This window comes from Calidris pugnax, unplaced genomic scaffold, assembly GCF_001431845.1.
Source record: "Calidris pugnax isolate Ruff unplaced genomic scaffold, ASM143184v1 scaffold128, whole genome shotgun sequence".
NCBI classification, from domain to species: Eukaryota; Metazoa; Chordata; class Aves; order Charadriiformes; family Scolopacidae; genus Calidris; species Calidris pugnax.
The window spans coordinates 2,061,988-2,084,001 of record NW_015090851.1 but is presented as its reverse complement, the minus strand read 5'-3'; the positions used below and the strand labels follow the sequence as shown (position 1 = coordinate 2,084,001).

The 22,014-nt window shown below is 41.9% G+C and overlaps 2 protein-coding genes across 2 annotated transcripts in view; one reads left to right on the top strand and one right to left on the bottom strand.

Moving 5' to 3' along the window:
• The first annotated feature begins 341 nt into the window (after nucleotides 1-341).
• Nucleotides 342-11,657, top strand: ARF4 (ADP ribosylation factor 4). The gene is made up of 6 exons (XM_014943242.1): nucleotides 342-674; nucleotides 7,022-7,102; nucleotides 7,614-7,723; nucleotides 8,998-9,069; nucleotides 9,470-9,595; nucleotides 10,375-11,657. The coding sequence occupies exons 1-6, from the start codon at nucleotides 608-610 to the stop codon at nucleotides 10,459-10,461; spliced, it is 543 nt and encodes a 180-aa protein (XP_014798728.1). The 5' UTR covers nucleotides 342-607; the 3' UTR covers nucleotides 10,462-11,657.
• Nucleotides 11,658-17,152: 5,495 nt separating this feature from the next.
• PDE12 (phosphodiesterase 12) overlaps nucleotides 17,153-22,014 on the bottom strand; it is a 7,008-nt gene continuing 2,146 nt past the window's right edge. The window contains exons 4-7 of the mRNA XM_014943168.1: nucleotides 20,994-22,014; nucleotides 19,933-20,011; nucleotides 17,558-19,251; nucleotides 17,153-17,422 (exon numbers count right to left, since the gene is read on the bottom strand). Of these exons, the coding sequence (XP_014798654.1) occupies nucleotides 18,809-19,251; nucleotides 19,933-20,011; nucleotides 20,994-22,014 (1,543 nt within the window). The 3' untranslated portion in view covers nucleotides 17,153-17,422; nucleotides 17,558-18,808. The remainder of the gene's footprint in view (nucleotides 17,423-17,557; nucleotides 19,252-19,932; nucleotides 20,012-20,993) is intronic.

Genomic DNA, 22,014 nt, shown 5'->3' with positions numbered 1-22,014 from the left:
AGCGGGAGCGTGCCCCGCCGTGAGGTTAATTACTGGGGCTTGGGGGGGAGCCCCGGGGGAGCGGCTTCCCGGCTCCCCGGCTCGGTGCTGCGGGGCCGGCCGCTGGGCCTCGGCCTGAGGCGCGGCGGGGCGCCCGGCGGACTACACCTCCCGGCATGCAACGCTCCGCCTCGCCCGGGGCGGCGAGGCGGGGAGGAGCGCTTGACTACATCTCCCGCCATGCTCTAGCGGCGGCCGTTGCAGGTGCCAGACGCGCGGCGGGCGCGGTGCTTGCCGGGAGTCGTAGTCCGCGCCGCCGTTGGGGCCGTGCGGCGGCGGCGGGGGGTGGTTCCGCGGCCGGGGGATGTGGCGAGGCGTGACGTGATTCTGTCCGCGTTGGAGCCGGGGCGGCCGTGGCGAGCGTGACGTGGCAGAGAACGAGCGAGCGAGGTTCCCGGTCACCGAGCAGCCGCCGCTGCCGCCGCCTGCTTATAAGTCAGCCCCGCCGGGCGAGCCCCCGCATCTCAGCAGCTGCCTCCTCGCTCGCGGAGGGATCCCTCAGCGTAGACAGGAGCCGTTCCGCTTGCCCCCTCCCTCCGCCGCCGCCCAGCCCCGCGCCGGAGCCGCCATGGGCCTCACCATCTCCTCGCTCTTCTCGCGCCTCTTCGGCAAGAAGCAGATGCGCATCCTCATGGGTAAGGGGAGACCGCGGCTCCCCTGGAGCCTCGCCGCCGCCTTGAGCGGCCGCGGCCGCCGCCAGGCCCGCCCGCTCCCTCACGGACGCGGCGCGGTGGGGGAGGGGAGGCCGGCGGGAGGGGGCTGCCGACTCGAGGCGGGGGGCTCGGCCCGGCCCCGGGGTGTAGGGAACGGGGCGCCTTTCCGTCCCCTTTCTTTGGGTCTGGCGGGGTCGTTGTGGAGGAGCGGCGGGGGAAGGGGGTGGGGACGGGGACATGTCTGCCCTTCCTTCTCTGCCGCGTTCTCCCTTTCTCCCCGCTCGTACCCCCTCGGGCCCCGCTGTCGGGGGTGGCGGCTGCGCTGGGCGAGGAGTGTGGGGCTGGGGTGGGGGGGGAGCCCCGCGTTCTCTGGGGTTTGCAGCGGGGCCGCGGCCCCTTCTCCTCCCACCTGCGCTTCCGCTTGCGCGGGGCCGGAGCGGAACGTAGAACAAAGATGGAACGGCGGCAGGTGAGGCCGTGCCCGCCGGCGGGGCAGAGCGCCTCGGGCCGCAGGGGGGGTCCCCTCGCCCGCAGGCCAGCGGGCCCCGCGGCGTGGCCGGGCAGGGAGGGGGGCGTCTGGAACAGGATGTGACAAAGCCTGGTGTGTTCTGCACGGGGAGCTTAAGAAATTGCCGTATAATGGCCGATTTTCGGTCGCTGTGGGGCCCGTGTCTCTGATGGGGAGATCTTGTGGAAGGACATAGCGTCTGTGCGCTTAATTCTCCCGTACCTTGTGTGCGAAACCATAAAACCCAGTAGGTTGCTCTTCCAGTGCTTATTTAGTTTTACTGTCAACCGGTAATTATTTATTTGGAATTGGATTGTGCTTCTCTTGAAACGGACTGTGTAAGAGTTGAAGCCAGCAGCTCTTGGAGATTCTTACTTTAAGCTTGTGGTTCAAAAGGTCAAAGCCAGCGCATGCCGCCTTCGCTATTTCCTCCTCGGCTCCAGCTCTTCCCTGCCTCCTGCCACCCACCTGCCCGCCCCTGCTAACTTTATGCACAAACAAATCCTGACCCCCCAATTTTTCGCAAATGCTGTTACTAAAGAGAATGGAACTTGATTCATGGCTATTGACTGAAGTAGCTTGTCCTAAGAAATTATATGAAGGGCTCGTTTCAATGTAGCCAGCAATGGGACTGGGTCCTAACTGTGAAATTTCTTGAAACTTCTTCTCTGAAACGCCGCTGATCCTTAACACCGCCTGGGGATGCACAGCAGACACAAAATGCAGCTTTTTTTAATTATAATTTTACATGTTCTCCATACATTTTTGTGATGACAGAGTTCTTTTATTACATGCACAGTAATTTTTATTCTATCTTTGCTGCTTGAAATTAGAGACTCTCATCCGTTTCAAAATAACCTGCTTAATTTTTGTCTTCAAGACAACCTAGTACATCTGCTGGTTTCAAGGAAGTTATTTGACTGTCCCTAGCAGCCAGGCTATTCATATGACTTTAAATGAATGAAGTAAAACCTTCAAATGAGCTTGACTATAGGATGAGATAGCGTCTGTGGTATTTGTATTTCTGTTGCATTCTGCAAAATAATGAAAACAGGAAAGTAATGTCATACAGATCAAAACAGCTTGCAAGGTTTTAGTTTCTTCATTGGTAGGTAATTAGTTCAAATTCAAGTTAGATATGAGTTAGGGAGCTGCACTTCCCAGCAGTTTGTTCAACTGCCTTTTTTTTTTTTAATGATTTTTATTTTAAGGCATGGATTATGTTAAAATACAGGACTGTATCAGAGCTCGAGACTGCACCGTATTTGTTTTGTAGTATGACAGGGTAAAACTTTTGCTGTGTTGTGATAAGAGCGTATCATAGGACCTAAACTGGATGTTTAGAAGCAGAATAAGTTATATTGGAGATCGCATAATTTTTTTATACCTGTAATGTGGAAAAGAAGCTCTTCATAGCATTCTATATACTCTATCAGCATTTTGAGGAAAGATGTCGGAATGAATACTGAAACTAAATTAGACTTTTCCTCAAAGTGATAAATTTCAACTTATGATTTGAAAATGAGCTGGACAAGGCTAGGCATTTAAGCAGAATTCCAGTGGAGTAACTTTATGGAGTAAGGTATTTATGGAGAAACATTTAGGGGAAAGTATTGCATGGGTAAGTTGATAATGAGCAGAATATTAATTTTTCATTCAGACTTCCTTCTCACAGCTTCCTTCCATTTCTGCAGAATTCAGGACAAAGTAGAATTAATTTTGCTCTTATGACAGACTTTGTGCTGTTGAGTTCTGCAGAATTTAAATATTTCTCATCAGATACCATTACCAACCACAAACATGGCACACTATCTTCTATGTTCTCAAACCATATTTATGGTAAAAGGTGGACATTTAATGGTATGCTGTTACTGAAATTCGGGTTTTAAAAAACCGTAGTTGTATAATTTAGTATTTTTTCTGAAAAATTAACATGATTTAGGGGAAAGGAATGTAAAGTAATTCCTACATCTTCCTTATAGATTGAAGTAAAACAAGAGAAAAGAAAAGAAGTAACTGTAGGATAGGATTGAATGACTTAAAGTTAGACTCGGCAACTGGGGCATCAAAGCAGAAAAACTGAGTCCTAACCATCCATGTACCTGTCTGTAAAACTCTTCACTCATAGTTTTTTGTACTTAGAAAAGTTAGTTATCTGTTGTGCACCTTTCAGTATCATAATTTAGTATTCCATGTCTTAGTGTAGTTGTGCAAGTGTTAACTGAGATAATAGCTGCTCAGGAGCCTCGAATACAAAGGTAATTATTACACACATTAGGGAGAAAAAAGTGTCAGATTCTTTGGGAATTATGTCACCATACAGCATTAAAAAATTTACCTGTGTTTTATTTGGTTTTTGTTGTGTTGTTTTTTTTTTTTAACTACGGTTGGTTTGCATGCTGTTAGGTTTTTGTTGTGTGTTTTCTTGAGAAGCTGTATTGAGAATGACCCCTCCATGTCCCCTAAAGACTTAACCAATTGAAACTAAACCTGAAAGAGGAATAGCATGTAAAGGATAAAGAAGACAAGTTTTGAGAGAATTGGTATAAAAGTAAGAAGAAAGGTTAAGGCATACACACTTGTAGTAAATTGGAATGAATTAATTTTATTTTTTTAAGCTGGCTTTTGTTTATAACGTGAATGTCATGAGTCAGATAAACACAGTAGAACCTTTTTTCTTTTTTTTTTTTCTTTCTCTGATTATGGGAAACATTCATGTTGAAAGGAGCAACACACTGTATTCTGCAGTAAACTTTGGAAATCTCAATATGACAACGAAAATCTACTGGAATTGATGTGAATTCCACTTAAAAAGTCAATTCCCAATGTTTCTGCATCTAGGGTCTACATGAAGTTCTGTGCTATGATGACTGAGGCAGCTTGATATTTGGCCACAGTGATCGAAGTAGGAAGTTTGTAAATGAGGAATGTGATGTGGTCACAGGGGTGGTGTTCCCAGGGAAAAGCCAACTATGAGCTTGAGATGTAGAAACACTGACAGACTGTGAATAAAATTCTTTTAAGAAGAGTAAAGGACTTAGAACCACAGTGGTTTTAACAGCAACTGGAAAGCATTGGAGATATTTTTTCTCCAGCCAGAGGAAGAGGATGTTTGACTTGCTTTAAAGATAAATGGTTGCAAGTACAAGTCTGTGCTTCCCATTTGTACTCTATTGTAATCTTAATGCTTTGTGGTACAACTGCTGACTGTTATACCCTACCTCAAGATTCTTATACCTTGGTCTTATTGGTGGTCAGTCAGGCAGTGGAATTAGAGTGAAAATGTAGAATCGGCAATTTACTTGACATTATTTGGGGATTTTAGACTTGGCTTTCAATCTTGATAGTTAAATCAACTTAAACTTTGACATGGAAATGGCTCATAGATTTACATTTAGTGTACTGGTGCAAATATAAATATGTGTGTGTTCTTGGACCACTAAAAGCAGTAGTTATACTTCCTAGCGGCTCAAAAGATTAAATGTGGTTTGGTGCTCTGAAATTTCTTGTTCTGAAAAGGGTGCTGAATGGCAAATTGGAGCAAGAAGTATGAATGGAGCCTGTGCTTTTGATGACTATTGCTTGTTTAGACTTCATAACACTTGCAATTTGACTAAAAGAGACCGTTTTTGCAAATAGGGTCACGGTGATTTGCAGAAGTTGCCTTCCCTCCATTAAAAGCTGTTGTCTCAAGTGTGGAGTCAGAAGAAAACACGTACCCATAACTCAGCCTGCCTCAGTGCAAAGTCCAACAGCTTAATTAGAATTGTGGATAAGAGTAGATTTAATTCTCTGGGCTTTGTGCTTACATAGCTAAAGTAACCTGCCAACACCATTGAGGTGGTGGTGGGACCTGGCACAAGAGCAGAATGAATTACTGGGGCAGTGATTTCTCAAATTTAGGAATTAGTTTAAAATTCTTGACTAGTTCTGATTTCTTAACTCTGAGTCATATCTTCAAATGGTTCTCAATACCCTGTGTATGTTCTTTTGAAATGAGGTTAGCTTTTTTCTTTTGTCGTTATCATATCTTTAGTATAACCCCTAAACACACTAAAACCATTTGTGTAGATAAGCCATCTTTCTTTTGTTGCTAATTTTAACAAATCTTGTCTGTGTTTGTTCTACTGATAACTATTTGGGGGTTTTTTTGAGGGGGTGGATGAATGTCATGTAGGTACGTTATGTTTTCCTGTAGAGATCTAGGCATCTTACAAATGCTCACTTGAAGCTGAGCTGTGTGAGAATAGTGTTTGGCTTCAAGCATTGTGCTATTAAAATCATTGGTTTTCAGCATAGATGGAGTACTTGAGGGTTTCAGAGTTCGCTTAATGGGTTTTTCTGAGGCTCCCTGACACTTTATTGGTGTACAGCTAACATTTACAAGTTTCAAGACTTGCAAGCTCTTATGAAACTTCTGATGCACCAGGTCTTTTTATATTTTGTTCATGCTCGTATGTGGTTCTAAGAGAGACCAACAGTTAGACAGTAGCAAAGTATAGTCCTGTTCACAGTATCAGAATATAGGACAATTACAGATAGGTTTTTTTAAATTAGTCTGCTGTAACAGCAGTTTCTGTCTTGAGAAGGAGACGACTTTTTAAGAGTTTGGTTTCATTTTGAGTAAGTAGGTAATCTCAAATTCCACTTAAAGCTTAATATATCACAGTAGGAAATTAACTCAAAACATGTTATCAAAATGTTATCAAACAAGGATAACAATTGGTTTCTTGTGCAAATTCTTGCAGGGGTATTTTTGTGTAGGCAAAATTTCATCAATTATTTTAAGTGTCATGAACAGGCATTTTATTCAAACTGTTGTTGTGCTAAGTGTTTAGTACATACTGTTTATTTGGGTGCTTATGTGCTAGGCATTGGATTCTAGTGTAGAGAGTTGTATTTTGAATTGCTCCCATGTGTTCTGAAATACCTAACAATAACCAGTTGCACAAACAGTTTTAGAAAACTACAGTGTACACTTGCAGTGTTGGTGACACTTCTCAAAATGTCTTTAAGGCTCCAGTCTTCTGTTGTTTAAGGATCACATATTCACAACATAGCTTGTTGTTTTTCCAATATAAGCTTAAGTTTTGTTGTAGAATCAGAAGAGCAAATTTCAGTGCAGAGGGCCTTCTATATCAAAATTGGAAACTCCTAATTAAAGCATCCTAGTGGATCTCAACAAATAGAAGTGATGTCCTGAAGAAGAGTTACAGCCCTTGGGGTGTATGCAGAGCAATGACAGGAGTTTCCTAATACATCTGTGTTTGTCAATGCAAAAGAAAGGTGTTAGCAAAGGGACAAGGGGCAGGAATGAGGGAAACTGAAGAGCCTTCCATTGATAGTGTCAACTCCTGTTGATTCAGGTGCATGTGAAACTGGCTTTAGCTGAAGCTTGAGTAGGTGAGACCTTCCCCAGCCTGAGTGCAAAGTAGCAAATGTGATCAGTTAGAAACTGTGTGCTGCTTGTAGATTGGCATTTGAAACCATCCTGACTTCCGTAGAAGAAACTTTTGAAGTGAATGATAAAACTTAACACAAATACTAAGCAAGATGACTAGCAACTTCATGAGCCTGTAGGCTGTGGGTGAGAATGTGTTATTGACCTTGTTTCTTCATTGCTTGTTCTCTCTAGCAATGCTGGGTGGAGGAGATGGGGAGAAAAATACAGCAGTATATCAACAGTGACTTCAGAGTGTTTAAAAAGTTGTTTCGTCTTAGGAAAAAAACCTAATACTATGCATGTAAAATGGTGTGTTTTTAAATTAGCAGGTTGGAGTTCATATTGTAAACTAAATAAATATTTTTTTGTTTGTTCTAGTTGGTTTGGATGCTGCTGGTAAAACAACTATTCTTTATAAACTGAAACTAGGAGAAATTGTCACCACAATTCCCACTATTGGTAAGATAACCAAGTCTTGTGTCTTCATTCTTCTTACTCTAAATTTGTCTTGTAGAGATGGGCTTCTGACAAATATAGGGATTTGCTGTTAGCTCATGTTTGTCTTGATTCTTATACTTTCTGGTACTGCCATAACATAGCTGTGTCACACCAAAGATACATCTAGACCACAATCCTGTGTCTGATGGTGGCCAGCAGCAGATGCTCAGGAGTACAGGAACCAATGCAGTAGCAGTATTTCCTCAAAACACCATGAACCTCTAGCAGTTTGTGGCTGAAAGGCTTGCTGAACCAATGGTGGCATCCTTGGATTTTATTGATTAATTTGGGGGTAGGGAGTGGGGTGTCCCCATTGAGTCGGTTTTCATCTTGATCTAGCAATTCAATTCTGATAAGCCATTTTATATATAATTGGGAGAAATATAGCTTAGGAAGTAACGGTCTTTAACATGATTAGAATTACATTTTGACCCTGGAATTAACTATTTCTAACTATTTGACTCTCTTCTAGGTTTTAATGTGGAAACGGTAGAATATAAAAACATTTGTTTCACAGTTTGGGATGTTGGTGGCCAAGATAAAATTAGACCTCTTTGGAGGCATTATTTCCAAAACACACAGGTAAGAGTTCTGAGACAGCAATCATTAAAGATCTGTTTTGTAAAGTCTCTTTATATGTGGAAAGTTGTCTTCTGTCCCTTGCTTTCAGAGAGGCTCCTTACAACTTCCTGCAAGTTCTGAGGGATACCAGAACCAGTGCCAGTTGAAGCTGGTTTGTTACCCTGAAGGCTTCAAGGCTAATCATGACTGTAGCCTGGCAAGGATAAAGTCCTTCAGGATCTACCAGTGTTCTGTAGTGTGCCAGAGCAGCTGGCTTGTTTGTGGGGAACATTTCAACTTTTCTATATCCATGTTCTGATCTGTTTGAACTGGTGTTAGCTTTACATATTCAAAATATACAGCTTTTACTGTTCTGTGTCTGTGTATTTAGTACACTGAGTATCTAAAAACATGGTAAAAGATCTTGTTACTGATTGATTAGAAAATGCTTCATATTGATGTGACTGCTGTCGTTTTTGTGACATGAATGTGATTCTTTCCTTTAGTTCACAAGTAGTAGGCTAAGTTGCTTCTTAGTATCAGGAAACTTTGGGAGTGTGTTGGTTTTTTTTCTGTGTTGAACATAGAATTATTTCCAAGAAACTTTTGTGTAGCACAACGAATGTGATTGGGGCAGAAAAATGGAGAAGTCTGGATTGACAAAAAGGAGCTACCAAAGCACTGTTGTGCATAGAGTAATACTAAATTTCAGTTCCTTATTCAGCCCTGTTACTAAATATTTTTAAAAGATGCTTCTGTTTTCTTAAAGAGAATGATAAAACGTAAGGTTTTCAGACTGAAATTCTAAGAGTAGATAGTGTGTTTGTAAGGAGGACACTTGAATAACAGACGCCATTAGAAAGACTGTTTGGTACAACCTTTCTTAAAACAAATTCAGGCCTTACTTCAAGAGTGCATTGGGGTTTTTTTCAGTGAAACATGAGATGGTGACACACTTGTGATTCTCTTGCTGCATTTAATTTGATACAATGAGGGAAAAGGGAGGGAGGAGAGTTAGCTTTTGAAGTTTTGCTGGTGTCTGTCTTTTGTTTAAAAATAATGAATCCCACACTAATGGAAAAATTGACATTTGATTTAGAAGGCCTAGATTTATTTTGCAGTTGAAACTTATATACTTGTTCAGGCAGACTTCTTGCATTGCTTAAACAGAAATTTCTGTCAAATTTGCTTACCTAAGAGGGGACCATCAAGATATTCAATAAGAGTCTTTTTGTTTTTTTAAAATAGTACTGTATGTTTACATTGGTTTTTCAAAACTGCTTAATTTCTTACAGGGCCTCATTTTTGTGGTAGACAGCAATGACAGAGAGAGAATCCAGGAAGCAGCAGAAGAGCTGCAGAAAATGGTAAATATCAATACCTTCTGAAATAAAATTGTTATATTTTTGTCATATTTTTGGATGGGTGTCAGCCTCCCTAGGAGATTTAGGATTTTAAAATTTGGGGGAGTTTGTACAGTGCATATTGTATTTAACTGGTAATTCTGGGTGACGTTGTGCACTGAATTGTAACTATAACTATAGAGAACTTTAGCTCAAAAACTACTACTGTGTCAGAACTTTTATTTACTTCATAAAACCTTAATAGAAACATGGCAGCTGAATAAAGAATTTTGGAAAAACAAATTGGTGCTAAGAATTTCAGCAGCAAGGTGCTGGTAAATTTAAGCCCCCTACTGAAAGTGTCGGTTGAAGTAATTGAAGTACTTAACTGAGCTAATTTAATAACGTGACTTTTTTCTCTTAGCTTCAAGAGGATGAGCTGCGAGATGCAGTGCTGCTTCTGTTTGCAAACAAACAAGATCTGCCAAATGCCATGGCAATCAGTGAAATGACAGATAAACTAGGTCTTCAGTCTCTGCGTAACAGAACTGTAAGTGCTGAACTTCCTGGTTGCTGAACTCTTGTCTTCATTTATTATAAATGTAATTGCCCTTTGAAGGAAAGGGAAGTTTTCACCTCTTTACGTAGAGAGAGGCACATACCTGCTACTAAACTCCGTAGTTCATAGCTTAAGGTTCGTGTTCAAAATAAGTGATTTAGAAGTATAATCCAGTGTGTACAGTTGTTGCAGTGCTTCATCCCTCGCGTTCTCCTGGAAAAACATGAATATTCCAGGGTGTCACTGAAATACAGCTGTCAAACACGTTTGACAAAGCGTGTGGTGGGCTTTCCTGTTTTCCCAATACCTGTTATTTTGAGGGAGAAAACCCATTCTGCAATTCCCATCACTGCAAGGGTGGGAGGAAATTCAGTAGCTTCTGAATTGTTAGGTTCCACCTGCACAAGTTGTATCCATAGAAGATGTTTTAGACATCCATGTCCATGTTCTGAAGAGCAGTCTTTCAAAACCAAGAAGCTAGTTTTCAGCATATAAACCAAATGCAAGTTCTGTATTTGCCTTTTGATGCAGTAAATGGTGTTCTAGCTTTGGTCAGCCAACACTGAGATTTTGGATAATGCCTAGACCCCATCTACTTTATATATACTCTTCAAAACCTATAAAAATACTATCTGTTCAATATTGACTCTACTTATGGCACAAAACAGCATTTATAGGACACTGAGTGTGTATCTGAGTGTCATGTACTGTGATAATTTGCATTTCGTCAATATTTAAATTTAATTTGTGTTTGTGTTCTGCATTAACAGTGGTATGTCCAGGCTACCTGTGCTACACAAGGAACTGGTCTGTACGAGGGACTTGACTGGCTGTCAAATGAACTCTCAAAACGCTAACTCAAACTGGATGACTCTTTCACCAGGGACATGTTTGATATAAGTGGTCTAGGCTTGTTACAACAAAATTAGTTTGCATCTTGGTTATTACAGTATCTGGAACTGATATTTGGGCAGGATATTACAGCGTTTCAACTTATTTTGTTGCCAATTATTGTTTACCAAGCTACATGTTGCGAAGGTAGCAATATGCTTGGGTAAAAATCTCCTTAACTTGGAAAAAGTGTATCTTCTGATTTTATTTTCCCTTGTTAGCCTAAATGCCTGAATATAGTTATTGTGACATCTTTAAGATCTGTTTTGAATATTCTTTGAGCCCCGATAAATTAATGTTTTAAATTTTTTTTCCTCCCTGCTTCTTTTAGTTTACCGATGCCCTGTTTCATTCCTCAGACAGTCTGCTGATTTAAAAATGTAGCATTCCGTATATATTTATTTCTCTCCCTTGCCAAAAAGAATTCCTAATAATGCTTGTTCCAGCCAAGGAAATCTAAAACACTATACAAATCTACTGCACTGAGGAACATTTTATTAATCCTTGGGTTCTGTCAGCCCAAGTTGCCTTTGTGTGAATTGGATTTGATGGGTAGAATAGTTCTGTGCTGGTTGCGAAGAGCTCATGTTGAGGTTGTTTTTAATATTCAGCAGATTGTCTTCCTTTATATTGTATCTTTTTTTTTTTTTTTTATGTTGCATGTTGCTTTTTGGTATCAGCCTGACTATTTTTGCCCAGTGTATAATAGTTCTGCTGAAGTTTTACTGTTTGTTGGTGAACATATCTTCATAAAGAAATTTTGGAAAATTCATCAAACTCAATGGATTAGTTTCTTCATAACCCACTTGGAATTATTCCTAATAAAATTATAAAATGTATAGTTCTGTGTATGCTCTTCTTGATTCTGGAAATAGTTGAACTGCAAGTTATCACGTACTCTTTTTCCATGTACTGAGCTTTCCTGCAGCTTGAATGTGAACATCAGTCTCAGGTTTTCCCTTGTTTGGAGTTATGTAGAGCGGGCCATGAAGGTGGGCAACAAAGCTGTATACAGTGCAGTAGAGTAGCTGTCACCAAGACTTAAATAATGCTGTAAGCGTCTTTTGAAGTTGTAAATCTAAAATTCCTTCTAAGATGTCCAGATATGAAAATACTAACAGTTACAAAAATTGTAATAAAACAAATACAAACTGCCTGAAAAGCATGCATGTCTGTTTCCTAGTTGTATCTACGGTTAAAAAACAACATGGGTTCCATCAGGAGAAATCACAAACGTTGTTGGTGGCTGGCTGAGAAGCTGACTGGAACATTACAGGGGCTTAGTCAATATTAGATTTATGGTGATAGTCGCCCCCAGAAATCCAGCTCTGTGCAACTGCTACTGTCTGCTTTCATATTTCTGCCCTCTTATACCTCTGTAGTTCAAAAGACTTAAATTAACATGTTTTTTTGAGGCTGCTACTAATGTGTATGTTAAAATCTATTTTTCTGTTGCCTGTCTGCTGTATGGATGCAAATGTGGCTTAGTCTTCCAACTGAAATACTCTATATGTCTTTAGGAATCCAAGGTATGATTTCATTGCAGTTTCAGGCTAAGCTCTTCTTTTATCTTAAGTCCAGGTCTTGTTATCCTTGCTAGAAGAAAATCCCAGTGCCAAGGGCTGGTAAACCCAAGACAGTTTAGACTAAGAGTAGCTTCTGCTGAAACTGGGGGTCAGGTCTCTCAGAATTGCTGTTACTGTGAACACAACTAACCAGAGAACATCCCAGAGCTTTTGAATACGGTCACTCACTGCTTTCAATATGCAGCAGAAACCCAGGAGACGGTGTAAGGTGAGTAGTGTTTTGCTTCCACCCTTAATGAATTGCTGATTATGTATTAACCAAAGCTGGTATCTCCATGCATTGGATCAGTAGCTGTTAATATGCATATTTCTAGCAAAACAGTTCTTTGAAGTAAACTTTAAAAGGAACACCTTGTTCAGAGGAGGTGGCCTGTCAGTAGTACCAGTTGTATTGGTAGTCCCAATAGGTTAAAATGAAACAATATTTGTGACAAATGTCATCTCTTCTTCCAAGGAAGAACTTAGAGGTAGACTTAAACAAGCAGATATTTAGAAACAAATTTGGCTTATTATCTTGAAGGGAACATGCTGCTTGGTAAACAGAGATGAAGATTTTGTTGTCTTAATTCTTTCAGTGCTTTTAAGTAATTAAATACTTGGCTTTAGGTGAGGTCTATTTAGCCTCTACGCCTTTGAGTTACAGCACATGTATAGAAGCTTGTATTTCAGAGTCACCAGCTCTGTCACTGGTACACAAAGCCAGCCAGCTCAGCTTTGTGTACCAGTACGTTGTAATTCTGCTGTAAAATCAGTAATTTCACAAAATCAAAGGATGTAGTAAAGATCTTGAGCCTCATGTAAGAGTGATGGGATCTGCGTGAGGGGTTAAGGCTACAGCTTACAATAACGTGTAGTAAGATAAAGTCAATAAAAATTCTTGGGTGTAATTGAGTAGTCGCTGTACTGTTAATTGGAGCATAGAGAGGAACTGAAGCTTAAGTACTTCAATTTCCCTGTAAATAGATAATATCACACTTGACTTCTGTTTCTAAAATGATATTTGCCTCTTAATACTCTCTAAGGTTATAATCTTGGAAGCAAGGTCTCTGGTATGCATCTTATTCATAGTAATATTAAGCCGTGGAAGGGACAAAACACTTGAAGGGCTGTGGAATAATGACATTTGACAGAGTAAATAAACCTTCTCTCAGGTTATATTCTCATCAGCTGTTCTCAATTCTCTAAGCATTTTCAGGGTATACTCTAAGTGCCGTGTTCTCAATTCTGAGCAGCGTGTGCTTAGAAAGCTGCTTTGTCTTCAGATGACAAACACAATGTAGTTTGTTGTGCATATTCTTACTGGCCGTTGCTGTGAGCTGAAATCTTGGCTTTCTTTTTCCTTTGGAGTTAGTGCTACTTTTGTAGCTAATGCTTGTCTGTTAGTACAAGAACAAATAGTCCTGATGAGGTTTTTTTATTATGCTGCCTTATCTCTTCTAGTACTAGGATCACATGCAGTATTGAAATCTGTATCATATTCCATTAATATGGCTCTGTCAGTAAATTCATTAGCTGTGGGAGTGACACTTTCTTAAACTGACCAAAACATAATTTATATGCTAGTCTTTGTACCTGAACACAGTATGACTCCTACTATAAAGGCAGCAACTGACATTTAAGATACTGTAAATTTGTAAAAATACTTTTTAGCTTTTTTGCATTCATTAAAATAGTTATTTTCTGGCTAAAGCAATTGCAACAGTGACCTATATATGTTGTATATCAGGAACAATGTGTAATACAACCCTGCTCTCCAGAAGCAGATGAAATTCCCATGAGGATCCAATTTTGTCATGCCTGTTAAGAGTTCAGATATACTAACTCTGTCATTTCCCTGTCAGAAGTCAAATGTGTGAACTGAGCTGTTGTCCCAGAAGTTCAAAACCTGGGCAAAAGACTGCTAAAAATTTGTTCCTTGTTCTACTGTAATGACGGGAAATCCTGAGTTCCAGTAGCTGAAATTTGTCATTGTGTAGCACAAACTCCTGTACTCAGACAATGGGTAAGTTCTGCCACGGCAGGGAGTCAGTGCACAGGAGTGTTTATTGCAGTGTCTCAGATGCCCAGCGTAACTATAGAGAGCACAACACTGAAGAACCAGTGTTTTTTCTTTTATTTGGCCATGCTGACATAATTTATTCCTTGTATTTTCAGTACATGCATGACTGGCTTTCCATTTTTTATCCCCATATTAGAATAGTGTTGTGTGAATACTCAAATATACTTACAGACTGGTGCGAACGGCTTGGTTTGTTTTTCTCGTATGTAACTGACCTGATGGCTCAGTCCTGTAACATAAATAGTAATGGATATTTGTTGGTTTGGGAGGGTTTTTTTGTTGGTTTTGGTTTTTGTTTCTTGGAAGTATTTTTTTAATGGCTTTGTGAACAATATAATCTAGAACTTGTTCTGCAACTGTTGCATAGATAATCTGTGGACTTTGGTTGTAGTGCTTGCAGGCAGAACAAAAATCAGTTCTAAACGCATCAGGAATTTCTGCTTGCTTGGTTTGTGCTCGTTGTTATCAACATGGACCAGTGAAACAATGTACTGGAGGCAATAGGACGCCACGAGGGCACTTACAACAGTGGCCTGGCTTGTGTAAAAGGTGGTTTAGGGTTTTGCCAGTAATGAGAATTCAGTCCCTTGCTCATCTGAGTGATCTCTAGATTAAGGTTTGGCAAAGGCAATTTGAGAGCAGGATGATGAAACTTTGCACATTACTTTTCCCAGTACATCTTTCTTCCCCTTGTCAAGAGCAGCATTGGCAGGGGACCTGGGTAAGAAATGACATTGATACGCTGCTGTTGGACCGGTGAATAAAGCTTGGCTACTGCCCGTGGTGTGCATTCTTCAGAAAAAAAAATGAAAATTATCAGGTTCTATTAAAGAATCTGATGCCACTTTTTGTAAAAATCTGAAGTATTGTGGGCTCTTCCTCTTACTGGGTTGGAGTTGAAAATCTTGGAATGACCTTTTTGATGCTAGGAATGTGAGAAATGAGGCAACTACACTGGCAATTTCAAGTGCTAAAAGCTGTGACTCCTCCACATGCTGGCTATTTTTCCCTTTCTTTTCTTGTATCGTTTTCCTCCTTCCTTTTCTTCCCTCTTCTCTCAATCATACTTTGCATTATTGTTTGCTTTATGACACGTAAGTGCATTTTACTGAAGGTTTGAATTAGTCACTTCAAAACTAGCAGTGACAGAAGAAATACTGATGTGTGAGACCTCACGTACTGTCACAGGTGGCTGGGACCCCTTTGTTTGGAATGGAGGAGGGGAGGGAATCCGAGTTCCAAGTTGCCAGACCAGTCTGAAGGATCAGGCAGAACTTTGGGTTTTGTACATACCAAGTATGCAGATAAACTACATTTCACAAGAACCAGAACAACCCAAAACCTAGCCAAAGATCTGTTACCCCTAGAAGGCTGGTCTTTCAGTGCTCTCGGGTCTCGTGATACTCTTGTGAATGAGGTTTGTCCACAGCAGGAGCCAGTGGAAAAGAAGAGACTCCTCCCTGGGAGACAGCAGCTTGGCAGAGCAGGGGCTGGCACAGCGCTGCCTCTCCTTGAGTTTACTGCATCTGAGATGGGCAAGTCGATTAGAAAACAAAGATGGTCCTTTTTCCCTTTTTCGTTAATGGCTGATCTGGGAAAGTAGCATTAAAAAAAAATTCTTTTGAATTGTGACTTTTTTCCTACCCTAGCCCCTAGTGCTGCATTCTGTGTCCAGAAACATCAAGCGGGTTCCTGACACGTTGCTGCTGCATTTGACTAATGAAACGAGGATACTCGGGACTGGAGAATCTCCAGCACTAGCTCAGGGGGCTGAAGTTTCTCCTGAAGATATTAAAGGATTATCTGCCATGTGCAAGGGCTGTCTAGTTTCTCTGGCCCAGTTCCAGCCCGTGTTTTTCCCTTGGGGCAGGTGGCAGCTCCCCTGGGTCTGTGGGGGGGCGGAGGCAGGGGCACAGGGAATGAGAGGGACCTGCTGTGTCCGGGAGGGCAGGGGGACATCAGGCCACTCTCTTCTCTGAGCAGCTCCATCCTCCAGTACTATGGAGAAGTTAAAAGATTTTTAATGTTTTTGTTGTGGAAAATAAGACAAAGCAACCCAGTTATAATGGATAGGTACTTAAAATGGAGAAAAACAATGTTTTTTAAGTTATAAGGGGAGCTCAGCTAGCCTAAGTGATATAATTTCACTTCCCAAGTTAGCAGTTGCGATCTTACTATTCTAAGTGACTTTCCCAACCTACCAGCCTGCATTACTCTGTGGAATTTGGCTTTTAGGATATTTTTTCCTCTCAAGTTTTTTCAGAGCTGGCAAACTGTGGAAGGCCTCTGACTCAGCTGCAACGTGTCAGTGTTGTTCCAGGTGGTTTTCAGTGTTTTTCCAAGGTGTTAATATTTAGTTTTTCTTCTTGAACAGATCTTCCAATTAATTTTTCTGCCCTTTAAGATACCATATGCTTGCAAAAGTCAGATCTCCAGGTGTAAGCTTTCTCTCATTTACTAAATTATTGAATATTCCTTGCCCAGATACGAGGTTTACAGCCTCCATTCTGTTTGCAAGATTTTCTCCTCACTCCTGTATCTTGAAGTTTAGTTATGAATCACTGATACTTTTATCAGCTTTGTAGTCCGGCAGAGTTGCAGACATCTCCTTCAGCTCCTATGCAAGGCTGAATCACAGAATCACAGAATCTTCTAGGTTGGAAGGGACCTTAAAGATCATCTTGTCCAACCGTCAACCTAACTGACAAAAATAGACACCCGCACAACAAACAAGAAGGATATTTACATGAGATCTTTAGTAATACAGGCTTCTAGGAACTTGTGTCTAAGTGGAACAGTCCTTTTGTCAATTTGCAGTTACCTGTGTTTTTCTGTGCAGAGCTGGTAACACATTTCCTGACAGTTCATGAGATTTGTCTTTTCATGTCACGTTGTTTGAGATTTATAGGCCTGCATCTTTTTAGCCTTGTGTGACCCCCTGAGGCTAAACCTGCCTCTTGGCTTCACTAATGCAGTTGTTTATCAGCATCAACTTGTTAGATGCTCAGCTTCTACAGTAACAAAAACCAGTAGTAATTTTATTGACGAGAACATAGAAAAGGATAAAAAGCAGATGTTTACAAGCTTCTGCAAAGCACCACCCTTCACTGCGTACAGGACCAGAAACTCTCAGCAATATGCTATTGGAAAGTGACTGCCTGTTTTCGGTGGTACATAAACAGTTCTGTGAATCCCAACCATAACCCACAGTCCACCAGAAGGCAGTGGAGCTGAACAGCTGTACAAGTACAGGCTACGCAGCTTTTATCAACCTGGGCTGACCTGTTTGGCCATGAATTTCGGTGGTACATAAACAGTTCTGTGAATCCCAACCATAACCCACAGTCCACCAGAAGGCAGTGGAGCTGAACAGCTGTACAAGTACAGGCTACGCAGCTTTTATCAACCTGGGCTGACCTGTTTGGCCATGAAAGACACCGGTAACTAGAAAAAAAAAAAAAATCAATTGGCAGTAGTGACAGATAATTGAAAAGGGAGCTTTATTCGGTGAAAGAGGGAGATCTAGTGAAATGGTTTTCAAATGCTGTTTGTTTCGTATGGACTAATGATGCAGGGAAAGAAGCTTGTTAAATGACTCAAACCTCTCTAACACATTCAATGAATGTACCAATAAAATACGTTTCCCCACATCCAAATGATCTCCTACAAAATAGGTTAGACTATTTCTACAATGAAAAATAAATGCCAGTAAAAACCCTGTTAAAAATTCAGGTCATCTTAGCAAGAGAGGAACAAAACAGAACAATTGTGATAAAGATTTGCAAGTCACTTGTGTTTCTTTTTAAAGATTTAGGGACAGATAGCTAATGCACCACATTAACTATTCTGTATCTCCCTCTACCTGAAAACAGATTATATTGTAAAAAGCTCCCTCCCATCCAGAGTTGGCTGTCCTAAACCTCAGTATTTTTTTAATTGCCTACGAACAGCTGAAGGAACAGATGTTCAAAGTAGATGCTACTTAAATAAGTAGTCTGATTTTCCCGGATACTAAAGTTACTCTCATTACCCATATTAACTGGGCAAGCAAAATGCTTCCAAATCAATTATAATCTTGAATTTAACATGGCTGATTGTTGACAGATAGTCTATTCACTGATAATTAAAGACATCTTTTCAGAAGGTAGAAGGTAAAGGTATGTTGTTCAGGCCATTTGCTAAAAAATTGGGGCAGTGAACAATTTCCCAACTTATTTTTAAAAAATTGTCTTGTTATGGCAGTAATTACAGTGAAGTTGAATCAACTAAATCCAGTTGTTTTCAGGTTCGGTGTTTGGTTCTGAATTAAGCAGGGTTCAGTTTGCATGCTGTCTTATAAATCAGATTACATTCATACTTTTTTTTAAACAAAATAATTCTTAATCCTTTAAAAACACCAATAAAAAGGTATATGATAGGGCATTTTGAAAATTGGGTTGTCTTAAATATATTTTTCCTATTAGGATAGAAAAACAGGAGGAGAAGTTGTCATGCAAATATTCTGAAGAGTGTTAAAATATTTAGTAGAACCATTAAACACATCAACTTTTCAGTAAGTGTTCTGACTTTCCTCTTAGTAGCATCCAAGCCAGGGTGTAACCTCAGTTCCCTAGCAGTAAACTAAATTTCTTGTTTGAAAACCCCCAAAAGCACCATGCAAGAGGTGATCTATTTCCACTTCAAGTCACATATTAGTGCTATATGATCAGAAGGATGTGAAACGCTTGGCAAGGCCTGATGGGTTGTCACTTCTTCATGACTTGGCAACGGAATGACCTGTTCAACCTCTAGAGCATTTTTGTCAATGAAAATGTAGTCCAGACATCCGTGAAACCCACCCACATAGTTTGTATAAGCAGGTTCTCCACAAGCGCTGAGCAGTTTGAAAGGATGGCTTAGAGGCATATTGCACCTTTCATCTTCACCGTTTGAGACCCAGTCTTCATGATCTTCAGCAATAACACCACTCTTAATAAAACTGTAAGTTCCAGATGATGGTGTACTATTAAAATCTCCACAGAATATGACTGGTATGCTGGGATACAAGTCACATGCTACGTGCTTGATGTGAGACAAGGCTACAGCGATTTGGATGAGACGGATGTTCCCACCTAAGAATATTAAAAAATGTATCATGTATGGCTCTGAAACAGCAATCTCATTTTAAGTTTTCTGTGCTCAACATTCTAGAATAGTTTCAATAAATAAAGAAGTCTTTGAAATTTGTGACTATGTAAGTTTGAGAGGCAGACACTTTTAAACTCACACATGCAAGAACTCCGAACCTTAAACACCTGTATTAGAGCAGCTTTCCATTTCATGGCAACCATTCTAATAATGTTCCTGAAAGGCACAGAACCAAAAGAAAACTAATTTAAAAGAGGAGAATCTCTTCTAAAAGCTTCTGTAGCCCAATCTGGTTGCACTCCTGGCAGTACCCCAATATAGCTCCTTCAAGTACAATAGGATTGGGAAGCCATGAGTGCATGGCAAAGCTATCTATGTTTTATGGGGTGAATTTTACGAGTGAATTGTAACATGACTTGCCTGCTTTCAGCTGCGTTCCACTGACTCCCAGGCAGACTAGAACAATCTTACTCTAAGGAAAATAAACAAACGAACAGACCTAGCAGCCTGGCTTAATTCATCTAGATAAGAAGCAAGGCAGGAAACCCTTAGTTCCAGAAGAAAAGATTATGGCTGCAAAAGAATGGGGGGAAATCTATTCTCCCTAGGAAGGCCAAAAACCTTTACAAACCCAGTTATCCTACATACAGACACACGACAGTTACCTTTTGGGTGCCAGTATAGGTGGGTATTTGCTACACAAATCTTCCTGGAAGGATCAGTTGCAGACTGAAGAACTGAAACCTGCAAGAGAAAAAAAAACAATCTTCAATAAATCTTAAAGAGAGAAGCTAAATGTTTTAAAAAATGCAATAGCTAGCGTATGCCTTTATGGCAATCCAGTTCAAAGAATCTGATGCTTATAACTAATGAACAGTACAACCCCTAAGCTGAGTCTATGCAAGGTCTGGGTATCACCCAATATACTATCACTACATCCCGGTATTTGACAAATGTTCTTTTGTCCCTAAGCGTCTGGTTTGGTCATATTTTTTCTTTAAACCGATTCCGTATTTTTTCACACAATGTTGCTAATACCGTACCATTCTTAACTACTTTTATTTTCTATTCTCCCAGCTCAGCAATTGGAGCTATATCTCTGGTTTTAGTAAGCAAACTGTAGCATTGCACAGTTGCTAAATTGAAACTAAATTTAGAGGCGATTTTAGTTATCAAGGAAAGCTTGTTAGCCGTACTCAGTCCACAAGTAGAAAACTTTTACCAATGAGTATTTCTGAAATTCCTGACTTAGATCTGTATCTCACACATCTGTACTTACACAATAGCTCTGCCGGCAAAGCCAGTGGCATCAACAAGCTCAAAAACTTGTCCAACCTTATTTCTCTCCCTACTGTCACTTTCTAAAGTGACAGTAATTACTAAAGCAAGCTAAATTAACTTAGTCTCGTTTAGAACAGATTTACAAGGTTTAAGTTTTACAAAATACATATTCTGACATACAAGAGTGAGTAATGAAAACAAATTTTGGTAATTACATATATCCAGGTAAGTCTCAATGTTTTATTCCTGTTCTTAAGTCACTCTTCTGCTCTATCCATTACCCTAACAGAGAACATACCACTGTTCTGTCTACATTTCAGACTGCTAATCCCTCGCCTCCCCCCTCCTGTGGTTTGACACTCACCAAACCTAGTCTGGCTGCACCTGCCAGGAGACAGGGGAGGAGGAGAGAGGAAAGAGAAAGAATGTACATAAAAGCTGGTACCTGCAGCACAGATGACCTCTGCAGCACTTTCTCCTGCACCAAGGGGTATTTGGCCAGTTTATCACACAACTCCTTGTGCAGTGGGTCAGACAGCAGGGCTTCGCTGAAAGCTATGTCATGCTGACCAAGGAGGCTGAACTTGTCCCTGCGGTAGAAGGTGGCTAGGCCTTCATGCTGCTTCTCCTTAATCTTGAAGAGCCCTTCAAGTCCAAAAGCATCTAGGGCTGGAACCAAACTGTCCACGAAGACGGACTTATCCACTTCTTGCAGGCAGATGATGTCGGCGTTGTAGCCTGCCAGCTCCTTCTTCAGCAGGTTCTGCCGGTAGTCGAGCTCCAGAGCGTACGGGGCGCAGTAGGGATAGAGCACGGTGCGGGAGAACTCCGTCTGGGCGTAGGTATCGGCCAGGATGTTGTAGGAGACGGCGCGGATGGAGCCCGGCCCGCAGACCTTCTTGGTGTAGAGGTGCCGGGAGTCGAAGGTGCAGGCGCCGGGGCCGGCCTCCACCGGGCCGCTGCTCTCCACCTCCCGGGGCGGCCCGTAGCGCTGCGCCCCGTCCCCGGGCGTGCACTGCAGCTTCAGCCGCAGCCCCACCAGCGCGTTGGAGGGCGTGAAGACCCGCTCGTCCCCCGCCGCCTCCACCCAGGTCGGGCCGTCCCCGCCCGCCGCCTCCCCGCCGCCGGCGGCGGGCCGCTGCTCGCGGTACCAGCGGAAGAGGCAGTGCTGCGGGGCGGCGAACTCGGCGCTCACCTTGGGGCAGACGGGGAAGCCGGCCAGCAGCGACCGCGGCAGCCGAAGCTCGGTGAGGGCCGGCGGGTTGCGCTCCACGCGGTACTGCGCCTCGCCGATCTGCAGCACGGCGCCGTCCTGCCAGGCCGCCGCGTTGGGCACCTCCTCGGCCACCGCCTCCCCGTCGCGGGAGAAGAGCCGCACGGCCGGGGCCGCCGCCCCCGCCGCTTCCCCCGCCGGGCCGCCCTCCGCCCGCGCCTTCTTGCTCTTCTTCGCCGCCTTGGCGGGGCCC